The following is a 17,222-nucleotide window of genomic DNA, read 5'->3' on the forward strand; positions in this document are numbered from 1 at the left end:
CTAGTTTTGTCCACTACTTTCTCCTATATTAATTCTATTTGTTGCTATTTCTTTGACACATGTTGAATACAAAATATTGAACATAATATAAAATACTGGATTGATATGAAAATTGGCAAAAATACCACTATCAAATGAATATTAAACAACTTATGATTGTATAACTGCTTTAAAAATATAAAAAACTAGTATAAAGTGAAGAAAATAACACAAATAATGTTTCTTCACATTGCTGCTATCTCGTATCTTTTTCTTACGAGTTTCTTCATTTTCCTCAAGAGACAATTAAGTGATCGGAAACATTAGCAGCTTATCGGAAACAAGCTTATTGACACGCCGCATATCGGAAACTATAAGAAATATATTATTCCTTTGTAATCAAAAAGAAGGTAGAAAAAAATCTAAATTCAACAGTAAATTTTCTTTTAAATGCTTCTTCGTTAATGTTTGCGATTTTTACTCAACGGTTTAGTTTACCCGTCTCCTTCGGCGTCGATATAGGCGCAATGAGTTCTAAAAAAGTCTTTCTTTCAAATATGCATTTAATACAGACACTTTTATTTTGCCCTATTTTTGGATCATAAGGATTCAAATTGGACCATCATTTGACTAGCGAAAGCAACGCCCCCAAATCTCTTTCACTTATTTGTGGCATTAACCATTACACTTTGCCTACGACGTAACGCGGTAATTTGTTCCGTTCTACATACTGTTGAACCATTGACAATCATCATCAAACCTACTTCCTATTATTATACAGGAAGAATAAATCTGCCTATTCTTCAATGCACGAAATGTTATTAAATGTGTGATGACTCTTCCATACTATGTATATATTGGCAGCTATGTATATTGTATACTCTCACGTTTCAAAATCCAATTAACGTGGTTATTTTTTTCATATGTTCCGCTTGGTAGATAACATTTTCAAGGCTAAATTTGCAACAGTTTCATGAATGCATGACACATCCGGTTGCTTTCTCTCTTTCGTTTTTTCTTCTTTATCAATGAAATAAGAATCGTCCTTTTCCACGATATACATAGCAAATATAATTATTGCTTAAATAGTATTGAATTGATTGATTCATAATTTCTTTTGTAGAGCACAAATTTAAGAAAAAAAATATGTTTGAAAAGCCTACAACAATATAAACATTGTATCACACTTGTTTCCGCATTGTAAAGCATTCCTTTCATTTGACGAAGCTAATTTGCATTACAAAAATACCAAGGAAAAACAAATTTTGCACCGCTTTCTTAGGCGCTAAAGTACGAGAGTGAGAAAGGGAGAGAGAGAGAGTGAGAGAGAGAGTGAGAGAGAGAGTGAGTGTGTGAATGAGAGAGAGAGAGAAACAGTGGTAGAGGGAGAAAGAGAGAGAACTCAACGAAGCTCAGTTAGCAACTCATAAATTAGCTGTGAGATAAATGTGTATCACAAATATTTCGAAGGCAATTTTAGTGATGCCAAAACAGTCGAAAACAGATTCAAATCAAATTTAGTCCACATTGGAGGCACTCAGCATAACAAATATACATACACATAGTTTAAGTGTTATACAGTTCATTCAGACCATTATTTGCGCCGATTGTCACTTGTTGGTATCTGTCACACTTGATTATTCGGTTAAATATTTATTTTGACTAACTAACTAGGAAAATTCGTGAAATTTGTGTGGGCACTCACAATCATCATTCAACCATCTCATGCATTGTTAGAAGTGTAATCCTCTAATTGCACTCAGGCATAATCGATACACATCAACACTGAATTAAATTCAAAGCGAAAAGACAAGTCCTCGCGAGAAAAAAAAGCAGGAAAAATTCGAAAAAAGATCAGGCGATAAGAAAAATTATTTGCCTTTCGTTTCCATTTCACTTAACCAATTTCCCCCTATGTGATATTATTCATTCAGTATATTGTTATTGCACAAATTCACAAATCAATATAAGTTTATTTATTTCGGTTTCATCTGATAACGTTATCAATATTTCTTTCTTTCTTTATTAAGATTTATTTCATTGTTGAAATATCAAAAGACTTATTATTATTCCTCAATAATAAAGAAAAAGAGATAGACCGTATACAAAGGACAACTTTTTTTTACCAATTTAACCGTCAAAGCAAACAAGAGTTCGTCGAAAACTGATGATGAAGTTTAATTCGATTTTTTGTGATTCGATTGCAAGAATAAAACAAAAACACATAAAAGTCGGCGCGTAACGTCGTACATACACACACTCTTGTGGATAAATTGCAGCAAGTTCTTTTCTATTCGCATACTGTAAGCGCACAAGGAAATTGTGTAATATGTTTGATTTGAAACACATACATGTAATTAGCTATTTGAGTCAGTGCCGTTTCGAAAATGCCTGGGGCTACAACGCGCATCTAGCTGCTACGCATACCATCAATATATGAAAGAAATCATGTGCGATACTTTCATTCTTGCTCACACCTTACACCTCACACACAGACACAAACATACACACATACACACACAACTACGATCATACAAACGCACACGAGTGCTACAAATCTAAAATTAAATTCATTCTTCTTCGATTCGACACCATAGACCAATAGTTGCATGCACAACCAATATTAAGGATACTGTACACTTCACAATGGAGATTAGATATAAAAGATATAAATGTGACTTAATGCCCGTCGCATTAGGGCAAGTCAACCATCAAATAAAATGAGATAATACAATATACGCATGCATAGTTTTCCTCCCAAACTTTTCCCCCAATCCGACATACACATGCTTGGCAACTTTTACTTTTTGGCACAACGAAAATCCCCGAATGGCGCCTAATAAATCTTTACCACGATCATGAATTGAATTAAATACTTGAAAATAATGAACAAATGAAATGATTTGACAATATCCGAAATGTAGACTAATATTTACTAGTGAATAAGTACAAGCAGAAATCGAAACGTGAACGAATTTTTGATTGCAAAGAATATTTCGAATCCATTTAATATAAAATGCAACTGGACTTACATCGGTCAGATGATTTCCACGCATTACAGAAAAACAATGACGACCTATATAGCACACACCGGCGACCTCATTTGTCATGACAATATTTTAGAATGGAGATCAGAAATTATATTTGGGAAAACAAATTCTCCTTATTTATAGTATGTCTCTATTTCTTTTTCCACACAGAAAATGAAAAAAAGGAGACACACACACATCCGCTCAAAATGAGAAGAGAAAACCAGTCGAAACAAATAAGATAAAATGGATATTGTACATTTAAAATCTGAACCTGCGCTGAATGTCTGGATTTTCTATTGAGAACAACATTGAACGAAGAATTTATTTAGCGTTTTAACAATTTAAATTACGAAGATTGTGCAAAAGTATTGTGATAGCCATCTTAATTTAGCAGCATCATTTGCCAGGCGAAAAGTTTCACAGTGGATACAACGCTTTCACATCATTCGGTGTGTTTTCGAGACAAAAAATATTTTTGTCTCACAACCGAATACATTTCACTCGCACGCGCACGAGTTGCTAATAATTTCTATTCTAGTCATTCATTTCGTGTCATTTTCACCAGTTTTGAAGTAGTCTTCGATCTACAATCATCATATACCGACAGAAGTTTGAAAAAAGGCGATAAAAGTGTCAATAAAAAACAAAGAATATTTACAAGACGATAGTTCAAAATTTATTTGTTCCTGCGAACACCTTCACATTACATGCACGCATTGATTAGAATTAGAAAATTGTTTTGATAAGAATTTTTATTACAAAAGCAAAGTGAATTTAAGGTCGACCTCGTTGATGATACACGCGAATGATATGTGTAATTTAAAGTAGTTTAAAAAAAAATACTGCGTCTATCTATGACGGCCACGGCATTGTGTGAAATCATAGTGAATTCAAAATTTGATCGGAGAAATGTTAGTATTCAATACATTATTAGAAATTATTATTCAGCGACTAACGAAATCCTTAGTTAGTTTAAAAGAGAAAATGAGTAGTTCACACTACTGTTCAGTAGATGGGGAGAAAAAGAGAGTGCGAGATGGCGAATAATTAATTGTCTTAATGTCTTGAAATAGCAAAGAGCTTAAAGACTCTTAAAATGCCATTCAAAAGAATATATTGTAACGTTCACATTTTTTCCTCTCCACATATTGGGTCATAATCCTCGATTGATGAGATTAATATCAAACATGTTTTTTTTAAATGGAAGATATAAAAGTAGTTTTTCATGTATACCGTTTTCAGAAAAAAATCAAGGAATATAACGTATAGAGTCGAGAAGAGGCATTTTTGGTGCCTCGGATAAACAACAACAACAACAAAAAACCGTTGGATCTCGCTCATTCAACAACAATTGTACGTAACTATTTCGTATTCCATTAATAATGAAAAGTACTTTAATTGACATTTATCAACTGTTTCAGGTACTTACTCTTCAGTCGATACATAAAAAGGTGATTTGAAAAAAAATAATATAATGCAGCATTTTCTTTTTCTGATCAATGACTCATGATCATGATCTACTACTTATGATTCGCCGCCTTGTTCAGATAACATAAGTATTTTTGGCGATTGCGTCTTTCGACATAGATAAACAAATTCATCAAAACTCGCATGATCGTTTGATCAAATGTTGTAGACATACAGTCATGGACAAAATTGAGCGTACGCCTATAAATTTGTGTTTTATTTTTTCCAGTAACTTTTCATCTCAAATGTAATATATCAATGGGAAGTACATGAAAAATGAATAACATTGGCAATTTTGAACATCAAAATTGGCCGGCCAATAGGCGGCTTATGGCCCTCGGTAAAAACGGCCAAAAATTCAATTCTTTTTCCCCAGCCGTTCGATTTAAAAAGTTTAAATGCAGTTTCGAAGGCCTTCAGGAGCAGATACTTTTAAACGCTGAAAACTTTCTGATTGGTTTCAATTTGGCCAAGTTATGGCCGTTGGAAAAATGGCCGATTTTTTTCGAAAAATTAAACCAAGCGTTTGATTGCGAAATGTCATATGTCGTTGGAAAGCCCATTTAATGAAGATAATTTTAATAGTATAAAACATAGAAATCGGTTACAATTTAACCAAGTTATAGGCGTACGAAAATTTTCGTCAAAATTTTTTTGGGTTTTCCAACGGCCATAACTTGCCCAAATTGAAGCCGATCCGAAAGTTTTCAGCGTTTAAAAGTATCTGCTCCTGAAGGCCTTCAAAACTGCATTTAAACTTTTCAAATCGAACGGCTGGCCATTTTTAATTGAATTTTTGGCCATTTTTACCGAGAGCCATAAGCCGCCTATTGGCCGGCCAATTTAGATGTTCAAAATTGCCAATATTATTGATTTTTTATGTACTTCCCATTGATATATTACATTTGAGATGAAAAGTTACTGGAAAAAATAAAACACAAAATTTATAGGCGTACGCTCAATTTTGTCCATGACTGTACACATCAAGATGAATATGTGATTTGAGAGCACACAGAGCGCTCATCACTTTACGAGATGACGTAGTGTTTGACGCACTCATTGAAAATCGCTATTCTCAATCAACCAACGCAAGCTTTAGCGATGTTTTCGCTTGAAATGTTTCATATTTCATTAAGTCAACACCTTTGATAATGAGCAGTTTTTCTCTTGCAAGTACAAACAAAAGTGATTGCGTAATAGCTCCTGAATTCAAAAATTGACAGTTGCATCACATTTCCGCCGCTTTACATTTTCAAAGCTCACTCACTCAGGTTGTGTAAATTCTTTCGAATGATTTCTACCAATCTGCTGTAATCTGCGGTTGGAGACGAGAGAAGAAAAATCCGTTTATAACCGCAGCTCGACAGTTTGTGTGTTTTTTTGACGCCAACAACAACATCACGATGTCACACATAGTTGGATTCTTTCAATTTTAAGAAAACACACCTCTCACATGAGGCTATGTGATGTAGTTCCTAATGAGCTGTACCGCTATACAGATACCCGCCTTTTGTGATGAATTGAATAGTTAAAAGTGATGAACAATACACGTCGAATACATTTTGGTATTACTTCATTACTGATTGATGATATTTAGGTATTTTGCAATTCATTTTTTATATAAATTGTAAATCTGATAGAATGCGCAGAACTTACACTTTTGATCAACTATCGCATCATTGTCAAGTGATCTCATCTTTATTGTGACGGAATATTCCTTTATCGATAATTGCGAATACATATTTTCGCCTTCACAATAATTATGAATGAGTTTCATTCTAAAGTACAATTAATAAATAAACAGAACAACCTTCAATAAGTTTATGTATGGTTGTCTTGGTCGTTTTCCTTTATCTAAATAAATGATGCCAAGAAATATATATTTATAAATAGATGCAAACTCATATACACACGCTGACAGTTGACTCATTTACTTATATATAAGCGTGTGTATATATAAATGACGGTTTACTCACTTTGAACGATGAAAAATCAAAGTAGGAATCTGTAAATAGGTCCCACAATACGTAGTGCGAAAATCTTGTATGAGATCAATTACAATCAAATTGTTTTTGTTAAAATGATGTGGACCATTTCGCTACAATGTCAATATGATTTTTTTCTGTCATATACTAACATCAAACGTTAATGTTAACATTAAATATTCCACTACCAAATTGAGATCAGTTTTAATTCAAGTGAAATCTGCATTATCATTCAACCGTTATTTTTTCCAATTATTCCACTGCAAATTTTTATATGTATGCAGTACAAAATTATCTATGGTGACTAACAGAAGAAGCAGCGAGCCTCTATGCCATTTTCTTCTCCAATCCGAACAATGTGAGATTTGGACTATGAAACATACGTTTTAAAGAAGAAAAAAAAAACAAAGACGTTATGAATTATTTTCCAGTTTTCTCAGGTTATACAGTGTGTAAAATACAGAGAGAAAATTCTTCCAAAAATAAATATTTTCACGTATGTATGAAGAGAAGCACGAAGAAAGAAATTTTCATATGCACTCGAGCGTAATACTTAGAAACGCATTCGCGCACGCTCCTTTTGTAATTTAAGTATATTGAGATGAAAATTTTCATTCCAATACATATGCGAGCCGCCACATGCGGACGACACTGAACGGATGAGAAAATAATTAAAAATACTCTCTTGATATATATTTTCCAAATATGTGTACCAAACTAACTCACCGACAAGCGGCGCGCGCGCTCAGTTTAAATGTACACTCTGAACGTGCAACAACCATTCTAGATAAAGTGAACAAAAAAAGTCTCTCGTGATTCCTTTTAGTAAATCGTCTGAAACGCATAGAAAGATTGAAAATTATATGGTTCTTTTGATATTCATCGTGTTTTCCGAACTATGTGCAATATTAAATCATTCAGTGTTTATTCGATGACTTTGAAAAGGAGCATTGAAAGATAAAAGATATTTCCATTTTTTTTTTACCCAAACAATCATAAGATAAGTCAGGAAGAAAAACATAAAGAATTGAAACCAACAATTTAAGTATGTGAAAGTTCTCTTTTTATTAATAAATCTTTGCTCTGTCAAAGTATCTAAAATATGAAGAAAAAAAACAACAGCCTGAATGCGTGCATGACGTCAGTTAGTTTTCAAATGAGACACATCCAAATAATATGAACCAACAGAACTTATTTTAAGATTTTCATCGTGAATTTCATATTTATGAATAATTTTCACATTTCCGACAACATTTGTTGGAAACTAGTACGGTTTTCCATTCAAAAAATTAAATCAATTCACTTTATTTATCCGAAAATTGGATTTTTCATTTCAATGTCAAATTTAATGCGAACAATGCAGGACAGAAGAAGAAACACGTAGAATGACAAAGTAATTTTTCAGCGATGAGAAGGTTTCCGTTTTGATCACAAATGTAACGGCGAATGGTCAGCATTGCGCATATAGCAAACTGCGCACCAATTTTGACTGAATTTATTTGATTTTTACATTTTCTTTGTTATGTGTAACAACACGGACATAAAAAAATGATTTTTTCACATCAATAAGGCTGAGCTGTGTGAAATGAATGGAAAATGGCTTATTTCATTGGATATAAAAATTTGAATATTTTCGTAAAATCATTTCAGAGTATAAAAAAGGATGGAACATTTTGAACAACTTCTAACGTGCTGCGTTTGCTTGGACCGGTATCGCAATCCAAAATTGCTACCGTGTCAGCACTCGTTTTGCATGGAACCATGTATGGAAGGGCTAGTCGATTATGTGCGCCGACAAGTCAAGTGCCCCGAATGCCGAGCAGAACATCGCATTCCATATCAGGGCGTCCAGGCCTTTCCAACCAATGTAACTTTACAGCGATTTTTGGAACTTCGCATGGAAATAACCGGTGAACCACCAGATCCTACGTCTGGTAAGAGTTATAATAGATCAAAATTTAAAATATTTTCAATTCTAAAAATGGGCTTATCTGAAATTAAAAAAAAACAACAACAACAATAGGCCAGATAATGGAGCGTTGTAATGTGTGCTCAGAAAAGTCGTATTTATCACCGTGTGCGCATTGTGACAAAAAAATCTGTGAGGATTGTAAAAGCGCACACATGGATATATTGCGTCGTGAGATCAATCGCATCAACAGTCAAGTACGGCGCGGGGTCAATAGACTACAAGACTCTTTAGCTATTGTGGAAAAAAATACCTTAGGTTTACAATCGAATTGTTTAAGCGTGTCTGAGGAGGTCGAGGAGATATATCGCCGTTTGGGCAAGGCACTCAAAGATCGCACCGATTTTCTGCGCACCGAAATCGACCGATATTTAACAACAGAACTGAGAAACTTGACCACATTAAAGGAAAACCTTGATTTAGAAATCGCAAACATTCAAAGCAACTGTGATGTTGCCGATAAATATATGAATGAGAACATTGAATGGGATGATTGTGAATTAATGGACACGAAGGAGATTTTCTTACGCACGGTTGAGTTTTTGCGTAGTTTTGAGTACGAAAATACCGATTATACGAGACGTGTACGGTTCTTGATGTCTATCGATCCAAATCAATTGGTTATGAGTGTGAGTCGATTTGGTGAGCTAAATATTACGCCGGCACCACATTCAGCAGGAGTAAGTAGCGGCAGCAATTCTTTACAACCACCCTCAGGACCGGGTCTAATGCGATCAAAAAGTGATCATCGCTTAGCAACACAATTTAGACAGCAGCAAGAAGAGCGTGGAATTCGAGATGAAGACGAACCGGTGCTATCTGGACGCAAATTTGGTGAACGACCCAGCAGAATGACGACCAATGATCGTTATGGAAATGATGGCGGCAGGTATGTAATTTCAACTCGTCTATGTAATAGATACACTTTGAGAAACTTCATTCATTTATCTATGTCTAAACGATAGATGGGATTGTGAAATTAATTTTACTTTTGGTTTTACCTTTTACTTTTGTCCTTTAAAGCAGTCGATATTCAAGAGGGGGAAACGAATATGATTACGGAAATGATTATGATGAATCATCGACCCGTTCCCAACCGAAATCACGTTTCCGCTCACGATTTGTTCGAAGCCATCAACAAGACGACTCGGACACTGAACAAAACCGTGCCGTTCGTTTCCATGAAAAGGAGAAGGAAAAAGAACGAGAACGTGTTTTGGACACTGAACATGTTTCACGTGGTAATTTGAGCGGTATAATTCGATTGGCTGATTCACCAAGAGTTATGAAGCGACTTCAAGAAAGTGATCGACCGAAGAAGGAAAAGAAGGAACCAGTTCCAACACCAGCCGCACCAAAACAACCGACAGTTCAACCAAAACGACCAACCACCAATGCACCACCGGCTCAGCGTCAAATGTCCGAAGACGAAATCGATCGCATTAAACGACAAAACAAAGGTTCTACATCGACTACCACTACTCCAGTCACACCAGCACCAGAACCAGAAAGGTATTGTTAAATGAATTTAGGCTCAACAGAATATTTTTGAAATTCTAATCTATAAATACATGGCTATATCAATGCAGACCTATTTCTGAACGTGTTGCCGCTTTAAAAACTCGAACAACGTCAAACGTTAGCAGGTAATGAAATCGATGTAATGATTAACCTTAATGCAATTAATTGATTTGTGTGTGTGTTTTTGTAGTACGGCCAGCGATGATAGTGATAATGGTTCAGCTACATCACCTGTGCGTCGTACACCGCCCACACATGCTGAGGTAAGTTTCGATGAAAACTGACTTACTGAAATCAGAAAAGTCTAACTATTTTATACGTCAAACCAAATAAGACAAACACAATACAAGAAACACTGCTAAACGCAATACTTTACATATCTTTTTTTAGTTTTTGATAGAAAGTTAAACTATATTAGACTTTGAACATGCATTTTCTTTCTGAGAGAAAAAAAAAGTATCAAATTTGAGTTTTATTGCCTCAATACAAGAAAATAATAATGAAAAGGAAAAACAGCTAAAAGTTGAAACGAAAAAAAATGGAATAAATGTTGATATTATAATCATTTGAATGAGCATTCAGAAAGAAATAAAATACAAAATACACACATATTAAAAATAATTGTAAGCAAAACACACAACACACATCAACTCGTCAATTTTTGTCAGGCTGACACGGAAGATTCTGATGGTTCAATAACATCTCATCAACAGCCAATAAAAACAGTAAGCGCTGGTGCGCCGTCAACAGTAGCCAAAAAGCCGCCAACAACACGTTCTGGCAGTACGGACTCCACCACGTCCACTGAAAGTTCAGCATCTTCCACAACGGTCACATCAACCACACGGAATGTACAGAGTGCCACAAAGCAAACGACTAAACCAGAAGTTCCACAAGTCTCTTCTAGGCCACGTGGCTCCATTGAATTGGTGCCAGAGAAGAAACCTTTCAAAAGTCGCTTCTTACCCAATCATCAAACAGCCAAAAAAGATGAAACTGAAAGCAGTAGCAGCGAAGAAGAAACGACAAGCGAAGAATCGGACAACGACGAAGAAGAACAAGTGCCAAAAAGCAGTATGGCAGTGAATGGTGCGACTCGTCGTGATTCATATGCAAATCGAAACTCCCAATCGCGTGACTCACACGTAGATCCAATACGCAGCTCTCGCGATGAACCACATAAATCTCGCGTGGGTGGCTATAGTAGCCCGACCTATGGACGTGACAGCGACGACTCAAAATCCACTGCAATTTCATCACCACGATCACGAGCAACCGCCCAACAACATAACGAATACGAAGATCACGGTAGTCGCTATGGACCAGGCAGTAGTAGGTGAGTAAAACACATTTTTTATTCACACATTGATAATAATTTTAGTCGTATTTTTTCAATTACGATTTATGTGGATTTTTTCGATGGAATTCAGTTTTTCATCATACTGCAGTTGTAGTTAATAACACTTGATATTAGACTAAACGTTTAAAATTAACATGCAGCAATATCTGGCCCACATTTTCCACAAGGGCATTTTTTGAAATTATTTATAAGCTATGTGAAAGAACTATGTTTTTTCCAAAAACTTCTAGAATTGGCCGCTACCGGAATGCGTATAAATGATGGTTACACTGATCGAGCAGAAAATTCAATACACTGTAAAAGAAAAACAAAATGGATTTCATATTAATATCTTGGGATTTTTCAGTAGAAAAATCCAAAAGGATTAAATTTTTATCCACACAGAACTTACAAGCATTACACTTTGCAATTGTTGAGAGTCTTAACACGAGACTTCACCAGAAATGGAACGCCTATAGCTCGCGAGAATTCAGATGGTGTTGAGCTCCTACTTGATTTCGGTTAGAACATTATGTTCCTTGTATTAGTTGATAAATCTGAAAACCGCAGATAGAATTTATTCAAAATTCTCCACACACAAAGTATCATTGAGCATTTCTCAATGAATGAATCACACAAATTAAAAGGAAAATATTCCAAATTTAGAATACCCAGTTTGGTGGTGGTGTATTCTTCTTGTGTTGGTCTTCTAAACGCTTGATGAAGTTCAACACCCACTACTGCACACCAATCTGTTCGTATGAAATGAGTTTATTGATAATAGTGATTTGACATCTTTGGTTCAAATAGTCATTACTCTTAAAATGGTATTCCGACCAGCGTTTACATCGTAATTCCATGTGACATTGCGTCCATTTTCTGGCTGCGCCGAAATTTCGAGGCCTTGCGCACACCACAACGGTGTGGTCTGCAAACATTCTTTCGTTGCTTCGTTAGAGGTCATTTTTTTGCGCGAATGGATTATATTTACAGCTGTGGTTGCTTCAGGCATTTTCTCGCATCCACGACATAAGTAGTAACGAAATATCTTCTTCACTCGATCGGCTTTCTGCCACTCTTCAGCAAGCAACGCTCCTATTTATACCTTCCACAAATTGCTGACAAAGCAGTGCTTTTTTGGCAAATGGTCGGATGCCGTTGTTTTTGAAATGAACAACCAATCATTTTCCAAAGATTGCAAAGCCATGATATTTGTTGAAAAAACAAATTGACAGTGGTCGCATTTTAGAATCTCGAAAAAATAATACTACCTCTCATTGAATGCTGCTACAAAACTGTCTTTGATCTTTGTTCACCAATTTCTAAGTAAAAAATCAAGTATGTGTTTAATATTTATCACATTCGCATTGCGTATGTGAATAGTTTTTTGGATTAAATGTAAATCCCTTCGAATTTTTCTGCTAGAAATCCAGAGTTATAATATGAAATCCCTTCCATTGTCAAATAATAGAACAGACTTTATGTTGATTTTACTTGGAATCATTTTTATCAGGAAGTATCTATACTATGGGATTAGATATTAATCCATTTAGATTTTTCAATAGAAAACGTAATCCGCAGATACAGAGCAAAATATGTTCATTACCAACCGTTTGTTTTTAAAAAAAACCATTACTTCTTTAGTGCAATAGCCCTAGTGGCGAAGCGTTACGAGTACGCGTAGTACTACGTTCACTAATTCCCTAAACGTAGTGGTTCGTAGTGGTACGCGTAGTCGTAACGCTTCGCCACTATGGCAATAGCACTGGCTTTCTTTTATTTTTTGTTTCATTGCATAACCTATAAATACGCCCAGTTAAAATGATTGTAAACCATTTATCAAGCGGTGTTATTTATTCATGAATCGGCTTATGCTAAGGGTGTTAAAAATAAAAATATTTTGTTTTGCATTTGAATAAGAACGAAATTTGCGCCGAGAACAGTGAATTTTCTTTTGATCATCAAGTAAAAAAGAGTCGTTTTTCTTTCATAACTGCATTACCTTTTATTATCTAATTTGGTTTGTATCAAAGTAAAGAGTTTATCAAAAAAGAAAATAAATATAAATTTGTGTAATCAAAGGGTTGAAAAGACTACATATTTGGACCTATGAACTGAATTGGAGTATGAACTACGTTACAAATAAACAATTGATTACGTCGAATGACCATGCAATATCAGATATTTGTAACCTACTTGATTCTCACAATCATTCTGAGGGACATTTTTGATTTTTTTTTCTCCTGGGTTTGTTTTTCTTCCCTTTTTCAAGCTTTTCATCTCTTCTGAACGCAATAAAATTTTTCATTCATTCGTTTGAAACGCAGTAGTAAACAATTAACATTAACCAATTTACAGCTATCAAAGCCGATTTTTGAATAAAAGCAAAAGTTCGGCCGTGGTTGCATTACAACCATCGATCGATGATGACAATACTGGTGAGGATTCGGATAACAAATATGGAACGGGTCGTTCAAGATATTTAGCGTTAAAAGAGCGGCGCAATCGGCTGGCCAGAAGTCGTTCATCGCATTTAATGGGAAACGATGATGAGGATATCCTGGATCAGCCAGTATCACCGACCACAGCTAGCCCAAATGCTTATCTCGCTTCCAGGTTTGATTTGACATTTCAGTCATTATACTTTGAGAAACAAAAAAACTGTTTGCTTTAGTGGTGCTTTTTTCATTTTGTTTTTTTCTTTTAGAAAGCTACCAGTTTCATATGTAGCCATAATCTCATTTCTATTCATTTTAACAACTCATACATTGTTGATTCCTTCATTTTTATGTGTGTATGTGTGTGTAGTGTAAAAAATATGGGACATTTTTTTCTCTCTTTTTTTGTTGCAAATTTGAGTAGTCGAAATTAAAATGATAAATAACAAACATGTGAATGTAAACTGATTATGAGCTTTGTTAATTAAATCGACGATCTTCAATGAACAGCTAAAGTTATTTGTTGCGAATCTGTAAAGTTAATAAGTAATAATTAAGAAAAGTCAATGGAAGGAAGAACATTTAACGAATACAAAAAAACTCTTCAATTCTTTTTAGACGCTATGGTGCGACAGGATTGTCAAGTGGGGCTGGAAGCAGCAGTGGCGCCAGTGATCTTGCCCGCAGTCGATCATCACATGCTTTGAAAGCACGTGAAGCATCTCCACTACGGTCGGCAACGACGTCAATCGCAAATGACGATAAAGATGGAGCTGCACTGAGCTCCTGGGCACGGTATTTGAAGAACAAATACGGTCAGGTATGAAGACGTGATCCTCATAAATATGTACATAACATTGTTTATAAAAGTGTGTGATTTTTTTCTTTTTATCATATACAATAGGGTAACCGATCAAAGGACTCGTCACGCGACGTTAACTCATCAACTGCTAACACTTCAACAGCAGGTACTAGTAGTACCAGTGCAAACTCAAGACGTTTAAGTCTCGGCCTACCTTTGCGCCAAGCAAACGAAATCGCAAGCTCTGATGACGATTCAAAAAACGGGCCAGGCTCCCCTACCACTACGTAAGTAGCTTGTTTTTTGTTGTTGTTTTTCATATTTTTTCGAAAACCAAACCAATATCAAACGTATAATAATTTAACATCACATTTACAGGGCGGCAACCGGTATAACGGGCGTTCCAGGGTAATTGACTAAATTCAATTTGAATTTTGCATATCATTACTGGCATTCAATTTATATTTACAGTATCTCACCTAGAACGCAATACCTGCAGAAGAGACGCCAATTGTTTCAACTTGGTGATTAAAGCATCAACATTCGAATGAAAGCTGTGAAATATCTAATCTGTATTTAAACATTTTAGGTGGCCGGGGGAGTGAGCCAGGATGTTTTACATGGCCAAGAGGCATAGCTGTCGGGCCAGATAACAGCATTGTCGTGGCGGACTCATCGAATCATCGGTTCGTTTGGGTGGAATATTTTTACTTTTTTTTCTTTTCCACATTATTAGCACTACATAAAATGTAGAGCTACTAATCTGCTTTTTTTTCTCGGTCAAGTTTGACTACTCAAACAAATGTTGGTGAATTTGAATTATATGCTCATATTCTTTATTTGATTTAAAACCGGTGCACTAATGAAGATTTAATATATAACACTCCATATATACATAAAAGATTGACATACAATTTTTTTATTTTTCCAAACTATATTTTATCATACATTAGTATCATACATTTTATTTGTTTCTTATATATTACTTCAAAGTTACTTTGATGAAATACATTTCATGTAGTGCGCCAAAAAATAGTTTGTTGTGAAACAACAAAATAGATTAAGTAACTTAAAACTCAAGAACGCAGAGCGGAGCGAAGCGAAGCTCTGCGGTCTTGTTTTTTCCTTGAGCTGATAGATTCTCAATCTATTGTCAACAGAGTCCAAGTTTTCGATTCGAATGGAATTTTTGTTAAAGAATTCGGTCAATATGGAAATGGAGAGGGCGAATTCGATTGCTTAGCTGGTGTTGCAGTCAATCGCATTGGACAGTATATAATAGCAGATCGTTACAATCATCGGATTCAAGTATTGGATCCACAGGGTAGATTTTTACGTTCATTTGGAACACAAGGCATAGCCGATGGCAAATTTAATTATCCTTGGGGCGTTACGACTGATGCTCTCGGCTTTATTTACGTTTGTGATAAAGAAAACCATAGAGTACAGGTAAGAGTTAATTAAAATAATCCAATGAACCATGAACATCTCAAGACATCATGCGTCACTTCTCGAAATTATAGGTCTTTCAGTCAGATGGCACATTTGTTGGTAAATTTGGAACGTGTGGAAAAGAAGAGGGAAATCTCGAGCATCCTCACTACATTGCCGTGTCCAATACGAATCGCGTAATTGTTTCTGACTCCAACAATCATCGTATACAAGTATTCGATGTGAACGGACGCGTCTTATCAACATTTGGAAACGAAGGCTCTGAAGAAGGTCAATTCAAGTTTCCAAGGTAAGATTGTGTGTGTGTGTCTGCGAGTGACACAGACTGTTCAAAAAAATGAATTTTCTTTCTAAATCATCCGTTTTTCCTTCTAATTTGTGTATATTATCCAGAGGCGTTGCGGTGGACGATCAAGGTTATATTTGTGTTGCCGACTCTGGTAATAATCGCATTCAAATCTTCCATCCAGATGGAAGTTTCCTGCGAGCCTTCGGCTCCTGGGGTTCAGGTGATGCTGAATTCAAAGGTTTAGAAGGTGTTGCTATCATGTCAAATGGAAATATATTGGTTTGCGATCGAGAAAATCATCGCGTCCAAGTGTTTTAATTATAACGCAATGATGTATTGAAGATTTTAATTTGATTACAATCCAAATGCAGTCGAGAGAAAGAAAAAAACCAAAACAATAATAATGATCAAAAAAAATTAAAAATTGAAAACAGATACAGGAACAATGAAGCTCAAAATTGATACTTTTACAGGAAAATGCTGATTCTTTTATCATAGGTATTTACAATTTTTTAGTCATGCTTTGCAAAATATTGTACAGTTTACTTTAAAATGTTGGAAAGAAAATAAGTCGAATTTTCCGGCGTGAAAATTTTGATTTTATTTCTGTGCGAATTCAGTAAATATTTAAAAAATAAAACAAAAAAAATGTAAAAATTTTACTATTGTTGAATAAAGATTTGTTTACAAAAATTCGCCTTCTGTTTTATTTTCTTCATCATTTCATGACTCGTCTCAATTCAAACAAATGGGCTGACGTATTCGAAAACAGACAATTGATTTTAATTCTACAATTTATCTACAATTTTTTGGAACCATTCTGTGCATTTTTTCTATTCGAAAAAAAAATCGATTTGTGGAAAATACGTTTTTTGACCAAGATTTGAGTTGTTCCATTTTATAGCAGTTTTTCGATAACCGATTACTCAAAAAAATTGTTCCTACATAA

The 17,222-nt window shown here is 35.1% G+C and overlaps 1 protein-coding gene across 25 annotated transcripts; it reads left to right on the plus strand.

Annotated features, from left to right (window-relative positions):
• Positions 1 to 1,471: 1,471 nt before the first annotated feature.
• On the plus strand, positions 1,472 to 16,966 carry LOC129573569 (RING finger protein nhl-1). 25 transcript variants are annotated; one of them, XM_055454221.1, is made up of 19 exons: positions 1,472 to 2,429; positions 3,180 to 3,922; positions 4,254 to 4,364; positions 4,433 to 4,462; positions 8,114 to 8,397; positions 8,487 to 9,321; positions 9,456 to 9,944; positions 10,022 to 10,078; positions 10,144 to 10,216; positions 10,622 to 11,289; positions 13,651 to 13,908; positions 14,349 to 14,550; positions 14,635 to 14,819; positions 14,911 to 14,940; positions 15,004 to 15,056; positions 15,122 to 15,218; positions 15,693 to 15,981; positions 16,056 to 16,273; positions 16,378 to 16,966. In XM_055454221.1, exons 5-19 carry the CDS (start codon positions 8,127 to 8,129, stop codon positions 16,589 to 16,591), a joined length of 3,939 nt encoding a protein of 1,312 aa, XP_055310196.1. In that variant the 5' UTR covers positions 1,472 to 2,429; positions 3,180 to 3,922; positions 4,254 to 4,364; positions 4,433 to 4,462; positions 8,114 to 8,126; the 3' UTR covers positions 16,592 to 16,966. The 25 variants fall into 25 exon arrangements, with proteins under 25 accessions (XP_055310196.1, XP_055310200.1, XP_055310193.1 ...); XM_055454225.1 differs by having other exon boundaries at positions 10,667 to 11,289; XM_055454218.1 differs by having other exon boundaries at positions 1,472 to 1,599.
• The last annotated feature ends 256 nt before the right edge of the window (positions 16,967 to 17,222 follow it).

The sequence above is a fragment of the Sitodiplosis mosellana genome, unplaced genomic scaffold, assembly GCF_009176505.1.
Source record: "Sitodiplosis mosellana isolate CC-2019 unplaced genomic scaffold, AAFC_SMos_1.0 Smas_scaffold_6102, whole genome shotgun sequence".
In the NCBI taxonomy this organism is placed as follows: Eukaryota; Metazoa; Arthropoda; class Insecta; order Diptera; family Cecidomyiidae; genus Sitodiplosis; species Sitodiplosis mosellana.

Bases quoted from the DNA above. Each gene is read 5' to 3' on its own strand.
- LOC129573569 (XM_055454221.1), top strand. From the start codon at position 8,127: ATGGAACATTTTGAACAACTTCTAACGTGCTGCGTTTGCTTGGACCGG. The intron at 9,322-9,455 runs GTATGTAATTTC...TGTCCTTTAAAG, and splicing joins TATGGAAATGATGGCGGCAG to CAGTCGATATTCAAGAGGGG. The intron at 14,941-15,003 runs GTAATTGACTAA...TTATATTTACAG, and splicing joins GGTATAACGGGCGTTCCAGG to TATCTCACCTAGAACGCAAT.